Genomic DNA, 22,255 nt, shown 5'->3' on the forward strand with positions numbered 1-22,255 from the left:
ATGAAAAGGAAGGCAAGAGAGAGAGAAAAAAATTTTTCATCCCGCACTGGAGAAAGTGACAGGAAAGAAAAACTGTTTGTGAGCTTATGTGTGTGTTCTGTATTGTGATGTTGTATTTGGGCATTCTGGCTACCTGGAAGCAGCGATCACCTGGACGACTGCCTCCAGGTACTCGTCCCTAGCAGGAGGGCAAGATCTCCCCTACTAACTGCACGCCCTCCTCCCTGGGGAACTACTAGTAGTAGTAGTAGTAGTAGTGGCATGTGATGCAAGAAAGCAAGTGTATGAGCTTATGCAGCATCAGCCAAAAAAAAAAGTTCCCAGGGAGGAAAGAAAAACTTGTATAAGATAAAGAGAGGGAAGGAGAAAAGAGGACAAGCACTATCCCGGCCCAGGGAAGCCCCAATCCAGGATGGATTGCTAGAATAACACAAGAAAAAAAAAAAAAAAATAATAATATAATAAAATAAAATAAATAAATAATAATAAATAAAATAAATGAAAGTTAGCGCTCTAGACCTTTGACAATCTCTTGGCCTTCTGCCCACCAAAAGGGTATTTTTTATTTCTCTCTCTCTCTCTCTCTCTCTCTCTCTCTCTCTCTCTCTCTCAGGGTCGGACTAGAAAGGGTGGACTCCCTCCCCTAAGGAGTTTTTTCCCCTCAAGTGAAAGAAGGGAATTGGAAATTTCATGAAAATGAACCCTGTTTTTCTTCATTCGGTGAACGGCTACTCTGTCAGTGCAAGAGAAGTGAAATTACATTTGCAGCTCAGAATGGAATTCAAACATTGAAACACATGACATTTTATGGTGAATTTTTTGGGCGTTGTGTGATAATGAAAATTCAATTTTTCTCTGGAAATTTTTTGATGATATCAAATGCATATCAAGGAAATATTTAAGTATTCAATAACAATTACTTACAATTTCCCAATTCCTCACTACGAGTAACGGATTGTTCTCACAATCTGTTACTAGCTGCGCATTTTTTTTTTTCGTTTGTACACCAGTGAGATGCATGTGAAGTTCCTTCGATATCAGTTTTCGAAGTTTATAACGCAGCTACGAATAGAAATACTTTCTTGAAATTTCATAAGATCAAATATACATCCATGAAACTGCTGTTCCGATTTAGTCCTCTAGAAACAATTACAATAAAGCGAACTTTTTTTTTTTTATGAAATGCGCATTGTAGTGATCAGTTTTACGACAGTTTTTTTCTTTCCGCTTCCAGTAGATGAATTTCCTTGACTTTTTTTTTTTTGTAGATAATACATATTGAAGAAAGGAAATGCAATATTTTAGTTTTTCAAAACCAATTCGTTGCGATTCTTTCGTACAACAATTACGAAAAGCAATAAAGCTACTGTTGTGAGCGAGCCATGCAAATTAGTGTTCGCAAGTAATGATGCTCAACTGTTTGTTTTCCACGAAAGTTGTTTACAGTTTCATTTTCTCCTTGGATCACCTTGGTAACGCTAATGACGTAAGCTTGACCAGTCAATTATCTCTCTGCGTGCGTTGATTCGTTTTAGCCAGAGGCGCCGAGCTGACGCGCGAATTTTGAACTAATGCGTTTTATTTTCAAAGCTTGGATCTTGTTTTGCCGACATCAAAATTTAATAAATTGAAATGTGATCGTACATTTTTGCTGTTTTAGAGTGAATTAATAGTTTTTGCTGAGTGCTAAAGGTAGGAAATCAAAGAATATACTTCTGTTTATGTATATTGAGAGTTTCAATTTGGAAAATTGAGTAGAAATTATGAAAATTATTAGTTTTCTTCGGGGGAAGCAACTTTCGAGTTAGGGTTAAAAATTAGACAAAAACAGGGCGGACCAGGCTCGGGTTAAACAATGGTATACGCAGTTTAAGGAGACAGGATGTCTGTGCAAGGGAAAAAGTCCTGGTCACTCGCCCGTATCAGATGCTAATGTGGAACGCATTAGGGAAACATTTCTAAGGAGCCCAAGGAAATCCACTACGAGGGCAAGCAAAGAACTTCACATCCCACAAACCACAGTTTGGCGTGTTTTGCGGAAGCAATTACTAATGAAACCATATCGTCTAACCCTGTTGTAGTCTTTGAAACTAGATGATCTGTGCGCAAGGAGTAACTTCTGCACTGCAGAGCCGCATGGAACAAGATGACACGTTTGCTGACAGAGTGATTTTTTCTGATCGTGTTCCACATATGTATCTGCATACATATGTGGAACACGAGCGGGACTCTCCAAAAGTAAATGTCTTTTGCGCCATATCTCAAAGGAAAGTTTATGGTCCATTTTTCTTTTGTGAAAAGATTGTAACTGGGGAGATTTATTACACTTATGGCTTCTACCCCAACTACAGGACGATAGTGCGAACTTCATCCTACAGCAAGATGGTGTCCCATGCCACTTCCATCACATAGTCCGGAATTTTTTAAACCACCATTTACCGCAGCGATGGATCGGACGTGGGAGTGCTGCAGATCAGCAGATCAAATCCTGGCTGCCTCAGTCTCCTGACCTAACGCCATGCAATTTCTTCCTGTGGGGTTTCATAAAGGATAACGTTTTTGTGCCTCCCTTACCTGCGACTATACCAGAACTGAAAGATCGGATCACCAAAACCATTGACAGCATCACTCCTGACTTACTAAGCCATGTGTGGGAAGAATTCCTTTTCCAAGTTGATGTCTGCCGGATCACTAAAGGCTCTCATATTGAACATTTATGAGGTATGTAAAAAAACTTCATTACTATACTTGCATTCTGGAAATATTTCTTTCTTCCTATGTCTGCTCATGTGTGTACAGGAATTGTTTGAAACCCCAGACTTCATTTTGAATAACCCTGTATTAATGAATATTGTATATCTGTACAAACAGTTTAGTACTTTGTAAATATTTTAAATATTTGCATAGTTTGTAGTTTAGTTAGTTAAATGAATCCCGTAGTTTGTAGTTTAGTTAGTTAAATGAATCTTGTAGTTTACTTAGTTAAATGTAGTTTGTAGTTTAGTTAAATGTTTTAGTCCTGCTCTTTCGGAGGCAACAACATTCCTCTTGCATTATGGGAACCTGAAGCAAAAGGCCTTTTCCTAAGTGACCTATGTGAATGCAGGTAAATAATTACATAGCGATATTTATTCAACCTTGAAAATGCTGCATACTACAAATGTACAGGTAAATAATTACATAGGTCATTTCCTGATTAAATGCCGATCACAGTGACGTACTGCTTTTTTGTCTGGTGGCAACAGGGGTCTCCCCCAGCATTTTTTACTCTGTGTAGAATACAATACTCTGCATAAGGCAAGGGTGTGTGCTAGTGTGTGTTTTGTGAAGTATTATATTTGTGAAATGTAGGGCGTTGTTCCCTGGCCACTTAGCCTGGGGGGCTGTGGAGGGCCACTAACCCCAGTTTCTGTCACCCCACAGGGAGGTGAGCCAGGACACATTAGGAGATAAGAAAGCTCTCGTGGGCTGAACCTTGCAGTAGCCTAGGCATCCAAGGAGAGCCCAAAACAAAAAATTTATTGGAAAGGAGATAACGGGGAGATAGGAAGAGGGTGGGATAAAAGGAGTAGAGAACAAACAGAGGTGGCAGTGTTGAGGCACTTGCCTGATTTTAAAGGGGAGACTAAGGGGAGCCCTGGTACAAGATGCCCATCTTGGTCCAGAGAGTGGGAGTTGAAAATGGGTGATGGGATGAGCCACCAGGCAAAAAGGGGTAGGGACCACATAAGGTGGGGGAAGGGGTTGGGAGAAAGAGACTCAACCACCCCATGTGGTAGGAATAAAATAACATAGGGAAAGAGATTCCTATGATGGATCGTGCTTTTTTCAGTTCTGTCCCACACTGGCCTGGGGGGTTACCATAATGGCTAGTGTCAGCATCCCACATCATGCCAGCTAGGAAAAGCTACAGCATGGTGTCAGCTTGGATAACCATGAGGCCCCTGAGGGTCTGCATAGCCATCAGTCTGTCAGGTGAAGAGGCTAAGATAGAATATGCAATTAATAATAACTTTCATTCACTTAACATTCACTCAATTTTACTGTTTATAGTTTTTTCTTACACTTTCTATTTTCTTTTATATATTAGATTAGATATCTATCAGTGCATATCAACAGGTGTGTCTTTTATGTTGACTTACTCCATCATACCTCTACATATTATGTAGAAAAGCGTGCGCAGGGGTTGGCGAGCAAAGCAAGCACAGGGCAGAGCCCCCTAGTTATTATTAGTCATATGGTGCAAGGAAGCCTGAGGCTTATGCTGCACCAGCCAAAAAAAAAAAAAAAAAATTTCTGAATTACCCTGAGAGAGAGAGAGAGAGAGAGAGAGAGAGAGTCAGAAATAGAAAGGAATCACCAAGAAAGAGAAGAATGATGATATCCAGCTCAGGACCCTGGGTGTGCCATGCCCATACTCACCCACGGAGTTTGGGCATCATTTGCAAATTGGGAGGGGGTGGATGCTTCATCATGCATAAAATTAAAAGTTTCAGTGTTGTTCCACTGAGAAATAACTGGCTACATATGATCTTGCAACATTGATATATCTTTTGCCATTCCACACTAAAAGGTCCAACTGTAGATGATATTATACCACACAACTATTACCTTTGGATTACCCTCAGCCTTTTGAACATATGTCTGGATTTTCTGCTATCTAATAACAGCTTTTGCATTGATTAATAAAACAGCCGATGTAAAACACATTGGCTGTTTTAGCATTGGTTGTTTCACTGTTGCACTGATTAAACAGCCTTATCACAGCAAACAATATTATCAAACAGCTCTGGCCACCCTTTGTTCCACCCCAACAATTTCTGCAAATTTCACTTTTCTGTTGAAGTAATTAGGAAACAAATAACATGGCCTCCATTGTGTGAAAGACATTTCTTTCTTGAGGATGGTCACAACTGCATAATGGGAGAGTCCACTTTTACAAGCTCCTTCATGCACTGATTTCTGTGGGCTCCTTGAGAGTTCCAGTCACTGTTGCAATGTTGTTGGCACTCTGCAAGGTTGATGCCTTCCTCTTATTTCCCTATCTTTGACACAGCCTGTTATCATTGATTTCTTATGGCAATTTTTTATTGTTTTTGTGTGCAGTGTTGCACAGATTCCACATTCAGCATTCCACCACCTTTGAACTCTTATAATGGATCCCCAAACCTTGTATCAGGCTGCAATTTTGGCCCTCTCTTGCACACTCAAAACTGGAGGCCTGATTTACCTGCAAAAGAAACTATGATTAACTTTCTAAGCCTCAAGGAACACTGAATCATTTAAAACTGTTTTCATCAAAGCTGATTAAAAAAAATAAGGAATTTACAATAATTTGAAAATAGATACATCAGCCATTGATAACTTGCTATACAATATTCACAATCATTTAAGCATCATCATAAACCATGTTCAATGCAATTTTTTATGCAATCCCATGAAGAAATTCAAAACAATAGTTTGCATCTACAATAGGTATAAGAGTGGCAAGCCACAAGTACCAGAGGCTATGAATCCTAAGATCCATCATGTGAATGAAGATGCATAGATGCAAGACAAAGTTTGTGCTCAAGCCGCAAGCATACCCTTGAATTTGCCAGCCTCAGCAATACACAAAGTGTTACATGCCAACTTGAATGTCTTCAAAGTTGGCATGTAGAGATTACAGTATGATTATAGTAAGGAGCTTACGAACTCAGAAAAATGTCTTCACTTTGCACAATCTGAGGTTGCTCCCAGTGGCCTACAATTTCCTAGTTAATTTACATATTAACACTAACACTGAGCCTCTTCTGTCAAACAAAACATCCTAAATGCTTAAAAACCAGTGCAGAAGCTAAAGTCATTTGGTGGGTGATGTGGTTTCACAAAAGGCTATCACCAAACCATTCCTCTTTGAAGCAAAAACATCAGGAAGATTGTAGATATCCACTGAGATTGACTGTGATATACTTTTATATAATTCCACATGTCACAGATGTGGAAGTCAAAATCTAAGAGCACACAATGAAATGATATTGGAATATGCTATACAGTGCAATATATCCTGGAGATAATGCACCAGGATAGATTGTCACCAAAATACACTGATGATAATATATCCTGGTGGAAAATTCTGAAACTCACATATCCATAGGTTATCATGAAGACGTGATAACCTATGTGCAAAATTTCCAAAGTCCACTGATAGCTACTGTAGAAACATTTAATCCTGAAATGACAAAGTTTCTTTATAATCAGTTGTATATAACTTGAATGAATCTTGATCCATCCAACTGTTTTTAACCAGATAGTTATGAATAGGTAGACAATTTTCTGTTTCCTGACAGTTAACTCCCACCTCTCCCATTCCTATACTGGGTGATTACTCCTAATATAGATCTTGATATATCAGCATTAAACTGGTAATAATATTTCCCATGAATACATAAAAAAAAAAAAAAAAAAATAGAAACATGTTCAAAATTTTTCATATTTATTTTTTGTGCAGTCCCTTACAAATTATTCTGCATAATAGTCTATAATATTTTTAGTGTGGCTATAAAACTTTCAGTGTCGGAGTACCATGGATAACTTACTGTTTGTCTGTAATTACTTTGAACAACTTATCAGCCAATTCTTGAGAAATGGTAAGACCCTCACATTTTTCTTGTAAAATAACTGGTATAGAAGAAATTCCATAGTAGGATCCTGCTATACTTGATGCCATTGATGCTATTGTGTCTGTATCACCACCAACAGAGATAGAAAAGTAGAGTGTTCTAACAAAAGGATTATCAGTCTATAGGAAAAACAGTTTTCTTTTTTAAGTTAGATAATTAAATAATTATAAAATTTCAGAAATTAAATAAACAAACAAGACAAAATTAAGGTGGTTGAAAAAATAATGACTCAAAATATAATTTGTAATTAACTATAATAACATGAATAAACATTAATAAAATACTGTGGCATTTAAACATTTGCTAGACTATATTTCAAAGAAGAAAATGTGCCACAATAAGGTCAAGAGTAATTTATATTCCAAAGGTGTTCTGGAATCTTATACAATCAAAAGTTGTAATGAACGAACAGAAAACATCCATGCTGACCCGACTTAGAAATATTAGAGAATGTGAAACATTCATACAACGCAGCAACTGGTTGACAATGCTCTCGCGGAAAAGAGGATATTCTTGATGATATGACTCATGATCTGTTAACTAGTGTTTTGTGAATAACTGCCTGCACATTTTTCTTGTAACAAAGCATAGTGGTGCACACAAAGTTTACATCCTTACATACAGTAAATGCAAAGACCTGCACTTAGAGATAACAAAAAATAAGACTTTCTCCTGCTGGCTTCTGCACAAAGTTGTGGCTGATTCCCATTTCATACGTAGGAAAAAAAAAAAAAAAAAAAAGCAAAGCTTTGCTTATAAAATTATTCATACCCAAAGTTCTAATGAAATGAAATGATTTTTAAAAATACTTTGCATGGTTTGTAATGACTTTCATTATCATATAGCTTTCACAGGCTACAGGCATAACTATTTGTAGAAAGCTAGAATTTCATTACTACAAAATTTTTTTTAAATTTTATTACTTCAATCAGTTGAAAAGAGGACATATCTATAGCTCAATGTTACCATGTGATCAAACCAAAATTAACATGGCTGTCAGTAGATGTTGAAAATCAGGCATACACTGCATAACTTCTGGTAGCACTGTCACATTTACAGCTCTACATGGTACTGCTGTGTTGTTTTGAAGGTATCACAGATATGTACAGATAATAAAAATAGAATTAAAAAAAAAAAAAAAGGAAAGCTGGAATGAATGGCTGATATGTTATTGCTTCGTTGTAGTGAACATTCCACACTGAATTGTGCAGTCAAAAAAGGTAATCCCAGTTAGCAAAGCTATATTTAACCCCAGGGGCTCACATCTGGTGAGTATGGGCTTGGCACACCCAGGGTCCTCAGCTGGATATCATCATTCTTTCCTTTCTTGGTGATTTCCTTCTACTTCTCTCTCTCTCTCTCTCTCTCTCTCTCTCTCTCTCTCTCTCTCTCTCTCACTCACACACACACACACACACACACACACACACACACACACACACACACACACACACACACACACACACACACACACACACAGGGTAACTCAAATTTTTTTTGGCTGGTGCAGCATAAGCCTCAGGCTTCCTTGCACCATATGGCTAATAATAATAATAATATGTGAAACAGATACTTAAAGCTATATCTGTTCTCATACAACTGCTTGCAGTGCAAATCCAAGAAGGTGCATGTACTTAATTATCTTTATAATATCGGTGTAAATACACCATTTATGGTGTATTTACACCAATATTATATAGATAATTTATATCCTTGAACATATAATGCCTTGCTGCATTTAGTTTGACTTAAACTTAATTATCTGTAAATAAAACACAAAAATTGCACACAAAATGGAGTGTTCAACTCAGCACAGTTGAAAGAAGAGACAAGATTTTGTTCAGAGAAGTAACATTTTGTAATTTGTTCAGAAAGGTAAGATTTTGTAATTTGTTCAGAAAGGTAAGATTTTGTTTTGTAATAGGTTAATTTTGTTCTGAATAATGCAAAAACAAATTCAGTAATAAATACATTAATTAACACCCTTATTTGACAGCCCTTTTTTAACTTTACAGCTCTTTGCTAGACAGTGAAGCATAATCATAATTCTTAAATAAAATATTTCCTCAAATCATTCATAGTCTTAATTCTAAAGACCAAAAAATAATTAGTTTAATAACTGTGGTTATTAAACTAATTGTTTGATGATCTAAAATGGTTTAATTTCTATAACTGAGAGAAATTATATATGTGAAGTTTTCTGAGCAGTGCAGAAAGACTGCCAGAAGGACAACTCATGAGGTTTTGTCAATGGTATACAGGAATTTTGATAACAGGGATAAGCAGGTGATTATCCTTTATATAAGGCAATGGTCAGGCCACACCTTGAGTACTGCATACACATCTGGAGACCTCATTTTAGGAAGGATGTAGAGTTGCTAGAACAAGTACAGAGAAGGGCAACAAGATTGGTGAGTGGAATGAAGGGGTCCTCTTACCAAAAGATTTAAGTTCTGCAAATTGCAGCATCTGGAGACTAGGCACCTGAAAGGTGATCGATCTTATTGAGGTGTATAAGGCCTTGAATGGGTTGAGCAGGCTCAATGCCAATCGGATTCTTCCTCTTGATCAGATTATGAAGTTGAGCGAGGATAAATTCAAACTGAGGAAAGACAGTTGTAGAATAAGTGTGCAGAAATTTGTCTTTAGCCAGCAGGTAGTTGACTGTTGTAACTTCCATCTGTCATTGTAGAAGTTGATAGCTATGTATATATTAAGTGGAATAGCATCATTAATACATAGCCATTTCTGAATAAACAGAATATTTATAAGGCAGCATCGTTTTAAGTTATATCTCATATTGTGAATACCTTCACGAGTTGCCATTATATTGCACTACTTCAAATAAGTAATGATTCACCTAAGGAGAAGACTAATGTTACTTATTCTCAGATAGGTACCACGTATCTGAGAGTGGAGCTTTAGGCAGCTTGAGGCTTTAGCCCTAAATGCATCTTAAAAGTTGATAGCTTAAACAGATTCAAGGCAGGACTTGACAAACATTTGGAGTGAGTGGATGGGTGAAATAAGGGATTTTTTTTTGGCTGATGGTGTATATAAGCTTGATTTCTTGCATCATATGCCTCTACTAATGCTAATGCTATTTAGATTCTAAGTTTGAGGGCATGCACTGTTTTATACTATTAAAAGACTTTTCATTAGAGAGAGAGAGAGTTGCCAAGCAAATCCACTAATCTGATTTATAAATAATTTTTGAAAATACTGATATTAAACATATTGTCCATTCTTAATAACAAAAATGAGGCAGTTCTATTAATCAATACATCAGATTACCCAAACAAATCATTACCATCTGAAATTTTCAACCTGACTGCCTATGGAACCAGAAGAGTGTAGAATTGAAAAGAAAAACAGCTTTTAAAGGCATTAGCAAAGGTATATGATGCAAGAATGAAAAGTTATATAGCATCAGCCAAAAAAAAAAAAAAAAAAAAAAAAAACCCCTTATTTCACCGATCCACTCGCTCCAAATATTTGTCAAGTCCTGCCTTGAATCTATTTAAGCTATTAACTTCTACAACAGAAAAGTTTGTCCCAGCAATCAATCACCCACTGGCTAAAGGCAAACTTCCACACATCTATTCAACAACCGTCTTTCCTCAATTTGAATTTATGCCTTCTCGGGCGATTATGCTGAGCAAGAGAAAGAATCCCATCAGCATTGAGCATGCTCAAACCATTGAAGACTTTATACACCTCAATCAGATCACCTAGTCTCCAGACACTGTAATTTGCAAAACTTAAGCCTTTCTTCGTAAGAGCAACCCTTCGTTCCATTCACTAATCTTGTTGCCCTTCTCTGTACTCGTTCCAACAGCACTACATCCTTCTTAAAATAACACCTCCAGACCTGTATACAGTACTCAAGGTGTGGCCTGACCATTGTCTTATACAAGGGGATAATCACCTCCTTATCCCTGCTAGAAAAATTCCTGTATATCATTGACAAGACACCACGAGCTACTCTTGCAGACCATCTGCACTGCTCAGAAAACTTCATATCTGCCTGCACAATTACCACCAAGTCCTTTTGATTCTCTACCACCGTCAGTGTGGTACCACAGAGTTGATACGTTACTCTGAGGTTACTGCTTGCCATATGTAGTACTTTACATTTGTCAATGTTAACTTCATTTGCCACCTCTCAACCCACCAGCTCATCTTTTCTAGATCCTGTTGCAGCAACGTACTGTCATTAGCGTCATTAACAACACTGCCAACCTTCGTATCGTCTGCAAACTTGGACATTAAGTCTGATATACCATCATCAATATCATTTACAAATACAGAAAACAACAATGGACCAACACTGAACCCTGAGGGACTCCCCTAATAACATTAGTCCACGAAGAGCAGTGTCCATTGATTATCACTCTCTGTCTTCTCCCACTCAACCATCCCTTTATCTATAGCAGCAATTTGCCTCAATGCCAGACTGCTCCAATTTGTGCAGCAGTCTTCCATGTGCAACAGTATGAAAGGCAAGTTATACACATGTTCTTTTAAAGACTTGAAAAGGGCAATCATTTTAGGTATACAACAAACTGAAGCATTGTGGCATCAAGCTTCAATATATCATTAGCAGTGTGGTTGGCCTACTGATGAGAAATTTGACAGATACCAGAAAAAGGCTGGTAATTGTTTGATTAGAATTTTGGGGAGGGGGGACTCTTCATAGTACTTTTGCATGCTTGATCCTTTTCACTACTAGAAACTGTGTTGCACAATCATCTTAGCTAATGCTAAGATGATTGTGAAATGTAAAATGTAGAAGACATATTATGCAAGAAAGCAAGCTTATATAGCATCAGCCAAAAAAAAAAAAAAAAACACTTCCCATTTCACCCAGCCATTCACTCCAAAAGTTTGTCTAGTTCTGCCTTGAATTTTAAGCTGTCAACTTCCACAACAACAGATGGAAGTTTGTTCCAGCAATCAACAACCCGTTGGCTAAAGGCAAATCTTAATCCTAAAGTTATTGTAATAATCAATCATTCACATAATTTTCAGCACCATTTAGAACAAGAGTCATTGAATATTTTTATTTTTGCAAATATCATTCCAATTCATAATAGGAATTAATATTGTGTCATAACAGTATTCCAACTATGGAGGACATTATTTTATAGTTTGAAGGCCAATGGCTACCTTTTATGTAACATCTATTACATATTTACTGGATTCTGATAATTTTTAATTCCATAAACCTCTGCATGCACATTTTGATCAGGTATTGGCAAATAATGGCAAAAAGCAAGCTTATGCACGATCAGTAAAAGAAAAAAAAAAAAAAAAAACTTCCCACATCACCTGTCAATCCCTCCAACACTTTGTATAGTTCTGCCTTGACCTTATTCAAACTGCCCACTTCAACAATGATAGATGGAAGTTTATTCCAAGAATCACTACCTGCTAGCTAAAGACAAAGTTCCACACATTTATCCTGCAACCATCCTTCCTCAATTTGAATTTATGCTCCCTCATATGTATAGCCAGAGCAAGATGAAGCAAGCTACAAATACTGAGCTTAGTCAATCCATTCAGAGTCTTAAACACCTGAACAGAACTGAAGCCTTTCTTGGTAAGACCACCCTTTTGTTCTTCTCACAAATCTCACTGCCCTTTTCTGCACCTATTCCAACAGATTCACATTCCTCCTAAAATGACACACCTCTAAATCTGTAAGCAGTACTCAAGATGTGGCCCAACCGCTACCTTATGCAAAGGGATAATCATCTCCTTATCCCTCCTTGCGAAATTCATGTATATCAACTGACAAAATTCCGATGAGCAGTCCGAGTAGGCTATCTACACTGCTCAGAGAACTTCTTATCTGACTGCACAATTACTCCAAGCTCTTTTTCATTTTTCACTACCCTTAGTGTAGTACTGTACCACACAGTTGGTATTAGCATTAGCATTAGTAGAGCATTAGCATTGGTACATTAATCTGCACTCATTGCTACCTATATGCAGTACAGTACAGTACCTTGCATATATCAATGTTAAATTTCAATTGCCATTTCTAACCCATCTGTTTAGTTTTTCTAGATTTTGTTGCAGTAGCATACCTTGATAAATCATTTACCACACCTCCAACCTTGCACTTGGTCATCACGCAACACAGCGGCAACCCCTAAGGCAGAATGCGCTGGTCCCACAGGAACTAGTAGTTGTTGGTGACTCTATTGTCAGGGAAATGGGGAACATCCTTTGTAAAAAGGATAGGTGGAACAGGACCAGGGTATGTCTGCCAGGGGCAAAGGTTGATGACGTTGTAGAGCGGATATCATCTTTCAAGGGCACAAAAGGTGATATAGTTGTACACGTTGGCACTAATGATATTAAGAGTAGGAGACCGGCGGAATTACTCAACAAGTACAGGTCACTGTTGAAAAAAAGCCGTGAAATAGGGTTGAATTTGAAAGTGTCTGCAATTCTGCCCAGACACGATAGGAGGGAGTACATGATGAGAGCCTTGTCGATCAATTCGGCCCTGGAAAGATTGTGCAAAGCTCAAGGGGTAGAATTTTTTTCAGCCTGGACTGTACTTGTTAACAGGAGAGATTGCTTCTACAGGGATGGGATACACTTAAATAGAAAGGGTGCAAGAATATTTGCTGATGCTATCGAGGCAGTGTTAGGTGGGTCGGAAAACTGCTAGTTTGGGGGGATACAAAGACTAATAGTTTAACAGTAACCGCAGGCAGAGGTGAAGGCGATTCTTGCACAACTTCTATTAGAGTAAGAAGCGACCTGGAGCGAGGGGTGTTGGGGGTTTCAGGGACGGATGGCAGCCATCATGGAATAGTTGGGTATATGGGATGTGTTAGGGTAACAAGGAATAGGCATAGGAGCATGTATGCTTGCATGTATACCAATGCTAGAAGTATAGTAAATAAATTTGATGAATTTGAAGTGTTGGTCAAGACATCAAAGGCGGATATTGTTGGGATAGCAGAGACATGGTGTCACAAAGATATAAGGAATGCAGAACTGGAATTTGGGGAGTACAATGTGTACAGAAAGGATAGACAGGACAGAAAGGGAGGGGGTGTTATGCTGTTAATTAAGAAAAACATAAAATCAAAGGAAGTGCACCCAGTTAATATAGATGAACAGTGCTCTGTTGAGTCAGTTTGGTGTGAGATAAGCACTGCAAAAGCAAAAATAAGAGTAGGAGTGTGTTATAGGCCTAATGACTTGAATGAGTACAATGAACAATTGTACAGAGAAATAGAGTGGGCCAGTAAATCAGAATGTCTTATAATGGGGGATTTTAACTTCCCAGATATTGACTGGAACTTGTGGGTTGGTCACTCACACACTAGTCAGACTTTTGTGGATTTATTGGATGATTGTTTTCTGCAGCAGCATGTTCGAGAGGCAACCAGAGAAAGTAACACTCTTGATCTGGTTATCAGCAGAGATCATTCGTGTATTAAGAATTTGCAGATAAAGGAACCACTAGGTGGCAGTGATCACAGTGTGCTGAAGTGGGATTTACTCAAAGAGGTAACTACCGTCAGGGGTAAAGGAAAGGGTTTTTTGCTTCCGTAAAGGGGAGTACAGTGGTCTCAGACAGCTTTTAAATTCTGTACAGTGGGATCAACTGACGATGTTACCAACAGTAAATTCTAAGTGGGAAGCATTCAAGGAATTAATCGTGGAAGCTACTAGGCTTTATATACCGATTAAGAAATATTGTTCAAGGTTTAGGCCTAAATGGTTATCAAATGAACTAATGAGACTCGTGACAGAGAAGAAAAATGCATGGGATGCATATAAATTATCAGGTGACGCAGAAGCCTGTGGCAGATATAAGCTAGTCTGTAATCAGGTCACAAAGGAGGTTCGGCAGGCAAAGGCGGATTACGAGAAATCTTTGGCAAAAGATGCTAAGAAAAACAGCAAGGATTTATTTACTTATATAAACTCTAAAAGGAAGGGGATGAATATGATTGGTCCACTTGACATTGATGGTTCGACTGTTGATGATCCTGCTCAGATAGCAAACAAACTGAATGAGTATTTTGCATCTACATTCACACGTGAGGAATTATTACAGTTTGAAAATGGAAGAAGGTTATCAAATTGTAGCAGTGTGCTTAATGATTTTGTAATAACTGAGAGCAAAGTGGAGGAGAAATTGTTGAAGTTAAACATAAGAAAGGCACCTGGGGTGGATGGGATCTATCCAGTTATTTTAAAGGAGGCGGCAAAGCAACTAAGCAAACCCTTAGCCATAATTATGAGAGCATCCTTGGACTCAGGGGAGGTTCCCACGGACTGGAGATGTGCAAACGTGTCCCCAATTCACAAAGGTGGATCGAAGGGCGACACGAGTAATTACAGACCAGTTAGTTTAACTTCTGTTCCGGGTAAAATAATGGAGTCACTGGTTAAAGATGCATTGCAGGATCATCTAGACAAGACTGCAGCAATAATTCAAACACAGCATGGGTTTGTTAAGGGAAAGTCTTGTCTGACAAATTTGATTGGTTATTATGATGTGGTCACAAAGGAACTGGATTCAAAAAATAATTATGATATCATATACTTGGGTTTCAGGAAAGCTTTTGACACTGTTGCGCATGGAAGACTACTGTACAAATTGGAGCAGAACGGTATTAAGGGTAAGTTGCTACAATGGATAAAAGGATGGTTAAGTGGGAGAAGACAGAGGGTGGTAATCAATGGGTGCTGTTCTTCGTGGACTAATGTTATTAGTGGAGTCCCACAGGGTTCGGTGTTGGGTCCACTGTTGTTTTGTGTATTTATCAATGATATTGATGAAGGTATATCAGGCTTAATGTCGAAGTTTGCAGATGACACAAAGGTTGGCAGGGTTGTTAATGACAGTAATGGCAGTGTGCTACTGCAACAGGATCTAGATAATTTGGGCAGATGGGCTAAGAAGTGGCAACTGAAGTTCAACCTTGACAAATGCAAAGTACTGCATATGGGTAGAAGTAGCCCCAGAGAAACGTACCAACTGTGTGGTACTACACTTAAGGTGGTAGAAAATGAAAAAGACCTGGGAGTAATTGTGCAGTCAGATATGAAGTTTTCTGAACAATGCAGACAGGCTGCTAGGGCAGGTCATGGGGTTTTGTCAATGATATATAGGAATTTGGCTAGCAGGGAAAAGGAGGTGATTGTCCCTCTGTATAAGGCAATGGTCAGGCCACGCCTTGAGTACTGCGTACAGGTCTGGAGGCCTCATTTTAGGAAGGATGTAGATTTGCTTGAGCGTGTACAGAGAAGAGCAACACGATTGGTGAGGGGAATGAAGGGATTCTCTTACCAAGAGAGGCTTAAGTTCTGCAAATTGCAGTGGCTGGAGACTAGGCACCTGCGCGGTGATCTAATTGAGGTCTATAAGGCCTTGAATGGGTTGAGCACGCTGAATTCTGATGGGATCCTTCCACTTGTTCAGATTACGAACCTACGGGGACATAAGTTCAAATTAAGAAAGGACAGATGTAGAATAGATGTGCGGAAATTTGCCTTTAGCCAGCGGGTGGTTAATTGCTGGAACAAACTTCCATCTGTCGTTGTGGAAGTTGATAGGTTAAATAAATTTAAGGAGGAACTGGACAGGCATTTGGAGGGAATGGTGTGATTTTTTTTTTGGCTGATGCTGCATAAGCTCCTACACTTGCTTTCTTGCATCATGTGCCACTACTACTACTACTACCTTTGTATTATCTGAAAACTTAGATGTTAAGCCTAATATGCCTTCATCAATATCATTGATAACGACAAAAAACAACAATGTGCACAGTACTAAATCCCGGATGACTCTGCTAATTAACATTAGTTGAAGAAGTGCCCATTGATAACCGCTCTGTCTTCTTCCATTGAACCATCCCTTTATCCATAGCAGTAACTTGCCCTAATGTTGCATTGCTCCAATTTGTACACAAGTCCTTTACATGCAATCTCTTTTCTTGTCTTTTCTGAAATCTAAATACGTGATAAAAAAATTATCATTTTTTTTTGTAGTTGTTGTTATTTGGTTTTTTAGGATCATTAGTAACTAAGGCCATATTGCCCCGGGAATATGCAGTAGTCATTCCCTGACCTTTCCACATACTCCATATGTGGAAAGGTCAGGTATTTGGTGGTCACGGGCTCAAACCCCAGTCTAATCAAGAAGTGTGTGCTATGCACTGCTGCTCCTGCCCACCTGGCTACGGAGGCACCCATTTTTTATTTTTTTTTTTTGTATTAGTAGTGGCAAATGATGCAACAAAGCAAGCATATAGAGCTCCAGCCAAAAAAATAAAATAAAATAAAATAACACCACATCATCTGTTCATCCTCTCCAATAATTTCTCTAGTTCTTCCTTGAATTTATTCAAGCTACCCACTTCCATAACAACAAATAGAAATTTGTTCCAATAATCAACCACCCACTGGGTGAAGGCAAACTTGTACCCATTTATTCTGCAACCATCATTCCTCAATTTGAATTTATGCTTCTTCATGTGTGTAGTCTCAGGAAGAGGAATAATTCCAATAACACTGAGTTTACGCAATCCATTCAAGGTCTTAAACATCTTGATCAGATCTCCTCCGAGTCTCCGGACACTGCAATTTGCAGAATTAAAGCCTTTCTTGGTAAGGACACCCTTTTGTTCCCTTTTGCAATCTTGTTGCTCTTCTTTGCACTCATTCCAGCAGATCTAGATCCTTCCTAAAATGATGCCTCCAGACCTGTATACAATGGTCAAGATGCAGCCTAACCATGGCCTTATACAAAGAGATAATCACCTCCTTATCCCTGCTAACAAAGTTCCTGTATATGACTGACAAAATCCCACAAGCTGTACTGGCAGCCTGTCTGCACTGCTCATAGAACTTCATATCTGACTGCACAAGTATTCCCAGGTCTTTTTCATTTTCACTACACCATGTATCATCACATCTTAAACATCTTCCATGTTTACTAGAGTTTCTGTACTTTAGGATGATAATCTGAACACTGTTTTAAATCTACACTCTTCAATAGCTAATAGAAATAAACATCAAGATCTGCAAACTCACCTTCACAGGTTCTCTAATTTTTTTTCATTTCCATAAAATGTTATCTCATCCAAGGATGAGAGAATCCTTGGATTCAAGGGAGGTCACTATGGACTGGAGAAGTGCAAATGTATCCCCAATTCACAAAGGGGATTAAAGGGTGACATGGGTAATTACAGACTTGTTAGTTTAACAGTGAAAATAATGGTGTCACTGGTTAAAGAAATATTCCAGGACCATCTAGACCAGTGCTTCTCAAAGTGGACAATGTCACTCCCTGGGGGCATTTGAACTATCCATGGGGGCGTTAGGCATGAAAGGCGTGATGGGGGGGGCGATAGGCATGAAAGGGGGCGACAGGGGGCGGATGGAGCATCATCAATGATTGGCCATTACAAGGGTTTTATGGCTTATTTAAAAAATGCTGTGCCAAATATTATTACTGTTCATTGTGTCATTCACCGTCAGCATTTAGTTGCGAAAAAACTTGGTGATCAACTGCACAATTCTCTACAAACTGTTATTACTGCTATAAACAAAATTAAAGCACATTCTTTGAATGATCATATATTTTGAAAGCTTTGTGATCAAAACAGTGAAGATTTTGAACAATTGCTATTTCACTCCGAGGTTCAGTGGCTGTCAAAAGGCAACTGTCTCAACAGATTTTATGAACTCTTTGATACTGTTGTCGAGTTTTTTGAAGATAGGAACAACGACCGTAGTAATGATCTCAAGAAAATGAAAACTGATATGCTTATCTTGCAAATTTATTTACTAGATTCAACTCAATGAACTTACATTTACAAGGACAAGGTGTAACTCTTATTAAGACGAAAACTAAAATTTCAGCATTCATTTCAAAATTAAAGCTTTTTATGCGCAATGTAGGACAACGTGAATTGTATCAATTTCCAAATCTGTTGGAAATAGAGAAAAAAGAAAAACATAGCTGATGAAGCTCTACTAACTCTTTGTAATCATCTAGAAATGTTGCACAGAGATATGCAGGAAAGGTTCGAAGATCTCCTTAATTTGAAAATTCCAGATTGGGTTATAAATCCTTTTTTAAATAATGACGATGGTGAACGTTTTGTAGAAGAAGAATTGATTGAGTTACAAAGTGAAGTTGAACTGAAGCCAAAATTTCAAAATTCATATCAGGAATTTTGGTTACAAAAGAAAATCCCTGACCATCATCCTGCATTGTGGGGAATTGCAAAAAAAATTACTTATTTCTTTTCCAACATCATATCTAGTCGAAACCAGTTTCAGTGCTGTATCTCAATTCCTGACAAAACAAAGAAATTGTCTGGATGTTGTTAAATGTGGCGATCTGCGGCAGATCTTGGGCATCTCTCTTCGCGACCGCATCACTAATGATACCATCCGCGCCAGATGCCAACAGCAACCAACCATTGCCGACCAAATCCAGAAGCGAAGGCTCAGATGGTTTGGCCACGTATGTAGAATGGGCACGAACAGAATACCATCCACACTCCTTTGGAGACAACGACCCACCCAATGGAGCATCCAACGGACTGCGCCTAGGAAAACGTGGGCCAAGCAAGTGGAAGATGACTTGAAGAGCCGACGTCTCGACCTTAACCAGGCCAGGACTGAAGCCATGAATCGTAAGGTATGGAAGAACATCACAGAGCAAGTCCGAAACCCTGCGGCACCTACAGCAGCATACTGGTTGCGTGGCCAACCGCCTCCCCCAGCTGCCAGCTAAGGACCAAAGAAGAAGAAGAAGAAGAAATGTGGCGATTTACGACTTCTACTTACAGATATTAAACCTAATATTGATAAGCTAATAAATCTCCACCAAGCTCATCCATCGCATTAAATATTAAAATAAAATTAACTATTTCCATTAATATCATGACTTATTTATGTAATTAACTTTAATATTTATGACTTAATTTAAGTGACTATAACTGACTTTATTTATGTAGTTGTAATTTTTTTATGAAGAAGGAATAAAGTGCAGTAAATAGTTTTCTTTATAATTCACACACATACATACAGGGCTGCATTTACATTTTTGGAGGCAAACAGACAAATATTCCTTTCAGTTATTTAGCTTCACTTTATATTGGTGGGCTAAAAAAAAGCCCTAGTGAGGGCTTTTTTTTATGGGGGGTGATCAAACCAAGGGGGGTGACCCAAAAAAGTTTGAGAAGCACTGATCTAGACAATAATGCATTTATACTGCAGTTACTGCATGGATTTGTTAAAGGATGGTCTTCTTTGACCAATTTGATTGGATACTATGATGTAGAAAGAAAAGGAACTGGATGCAAAAAATAATTTTGATATCATATAGCTGTATTTCAAGAAGGCTTTTGATACTGATGCACATAAAAGACTGCTGTAGAAGACAAGAGTGGTTATTAACGGGCACTGCTCTTCATCAACCAATGTTACTTGTGGAGTTCCCCAGGGTTTAGTGCTGGGTCCATTGTTATTTTCATCTTGGCAAATATTTTTTTATATATACGATAACTGAAATATGGAAATTTTCTCATCATTATATTACATATACCCACAATGTTCATTTAGTAAGAAATAATTTAATAATAATATTTACAGAATATTTTAATATTTAAAAAAAAATTTCTCTGCAAGGGGAAATATAAATCAATTTATGTTGCTAAGAATATTTACACTGAAAATTAAAAAAATTAAGATTATAACAACTTGTAATAATCTTATAAAAATGTAATGGCACATTTACTTTTTTTATAAACATTAGGCACATCTTTTCAGAAATAATTCAATTCACCAATGTTCTTTGCAAGCATATTTTAAACATACATTACTTATTTTATTTTTTTTTGATCCCTCTTTCTAGTTCTCTAGGATGACAATTTGAACATCAACAGTTAAAAGAAATAAATAGCAATATCTGCAAATTCAGCTTCACAAGTTCTCATATTTTTACTCAATTTTCATAACATGTTATTTCATCCAAATAGACGAATCGATTGGCAGCAGTTCATCACCAAACCTGTGAATACAGTTCTAAAAAAGTGACAAACAAAATAAATAAATAAAAAAAAACACCAATTCTCAACAAATGGTAGTAGTAGTAGTAGTGGGTGGTGGCAAATGATGCAAAAAAGCAAGGTTATACGGCATCAGACAACAAAAAAAAAAAAAAAAAAAAAAGGAAAATAAAGCCAATAACGTCCCATTTCACGTGTCCTTCCCCTCCTCCCCGAACAGTTTATCTAGTTTTACCTTAATATTGACCGGAACTTGTGGGTTGGTCACTCACACACTAGCACGGCTTTTTTGGATTTATAGGATGACTGTTTTCTACACCAGCATGCTCGGGAGGCAATTAGAGGGAGTAATACTCTTGATTTGATTATCAGTAGTGATTCTCCATGCATTAAGAATCTGCAGATAAAGAAATCACTAGGTGGCAGTGATCACAGTGTGCTCAAGTGGGATTTACTCAAAGAGGTACCATCAGGGGTAAAGGAAAGGGTTTTTGCTTTCGTAAAAGTGACTACAAAGGTCTGAAACAGTATTTAAATTCTATACAGTGGGACCAACTGATGCTTTTACCAACAGCAAATTCAAAATGGGAAGCATTCAAAGAACTTATCTTGGAAGCTACTAGGCTTTACATACCAACTAAGAAATATTGTTCAATGTTCAGGCCTAAATGGATGTCAGATGAACTAATGAGACATATGGCAGAGAAGAAAAATGCATGGGATACATATAAATTAACATGTGAGACAGAAGCCTATGATAAAGTTGATCTGTAACCAAGTTACAAAGGAGGTTAGGCAGGCGAAGGCAGATTATGAGAAATCTTTGGCAAGGGATGCAAAGAAAAACAGCAAGGAGTTCTTTACTTATGTAAACTCTAGAGGGAAGGTGATGAATCAGATTGGTCCACTTGATATCTATGGTTCAACTGTTCATGATCCTGCTCAGGTAGCTAACTAACTAAATCAATATTTTGCATTTACATTCACACATGAAGAGTTATTCAGGAAGGGGAATGCCATAGATGAAGTAAACACTGGCAGTGAGCTAGATGATCTTGTAATAACTGAGAGTAAAGTGGAGAAGAAATTGTTGATGATAAATACAAGAAAGGCACCTGGGGTGGATGGGATCTATCCAGTTATATTAAAGGAGGCAGCAAAGGAAGTAAGCAATCCATTAACCATAATTATGAGAGCTTCCTTGGACTCAGGGGAGGTACCCACAGACTGGAGATGTGCAAATGTAACCCCAATTCACAAAGGAGGATCAAAGGCTGACACAAGTAATTATAGACCTGTGAGTTTAACTTCTGTTCCAGGAAAATTAATGGAAGCAGTGGTTAAAGAAGCACTGCAGGATCATCTTGACAAGAATTCAGTTATAGCTCAGACACAGCATGGTTTTGTTAAGGGAAGGTCTTGCCTGACCAATTTGACTGGATACTATGATGTAGTCACAAAAGAATTGGATGCAGGGAATAACTTTGATATTATATATTTGGATCTTAGAAAGGCTTTTGATACTGTTGC

At 37.9% G+C, this 22,255-nt stretch overlaps 1 protein-coding gene across 2 annotated transcripts in view; it reads right to left on the reverse strand.

Moving 5' to 3' along the window:
- Positions 1 to 4,501: 4,501 nt before the first annotated feature.
- LOC150089662 (ADP-ribosylhydrolase ARH3-like) overlaps positions 4,502 to 22,255 on the reverse strand; it is a 162,841-nt gene continuing 145,087 nt past the window's right edge. The window contains exons 7-8 of one of the 2 annotated variants that reach the window (XM_090389584.1): positions 6,579 to 6,781; positions 5,159 to 5,230 (exon numbers count right to left, since the gene is read on the reverse strand). In XM_090389584.1, coding sequence (XP_090245710.1) covers positions 5,227 to 5,230; positions 6,579 to 6,781 — 207 coding nt within the window. In that variant the 3' untranslated portion in view covers positions 5,159 to 5,226. Of the gene's footprint in view, positions 5,231 to 6,578; positions 6,782 to 22,255 lie in introns of both variants that reach the window. The other variant, XM_090389585.1, reaches the window with a different exon arrangement.

This window comes from Mastigoproctus giganteus, chromosome 2 (genome assembly GCF_048544385.1).
Source record: "Mastigoproctus giganteus isolate SK-2022 chromosome 2, ASM4854438v1, whole genome shotgun sequence".
NCBI classification, from domain to species: domain Eukaryota; kingdom Metazoa; phylum Arthropoda; class Arachnida; order Uropygi; family Thelyphonidae; genus Mastigoproctus; species Mastigoproctus giganteus.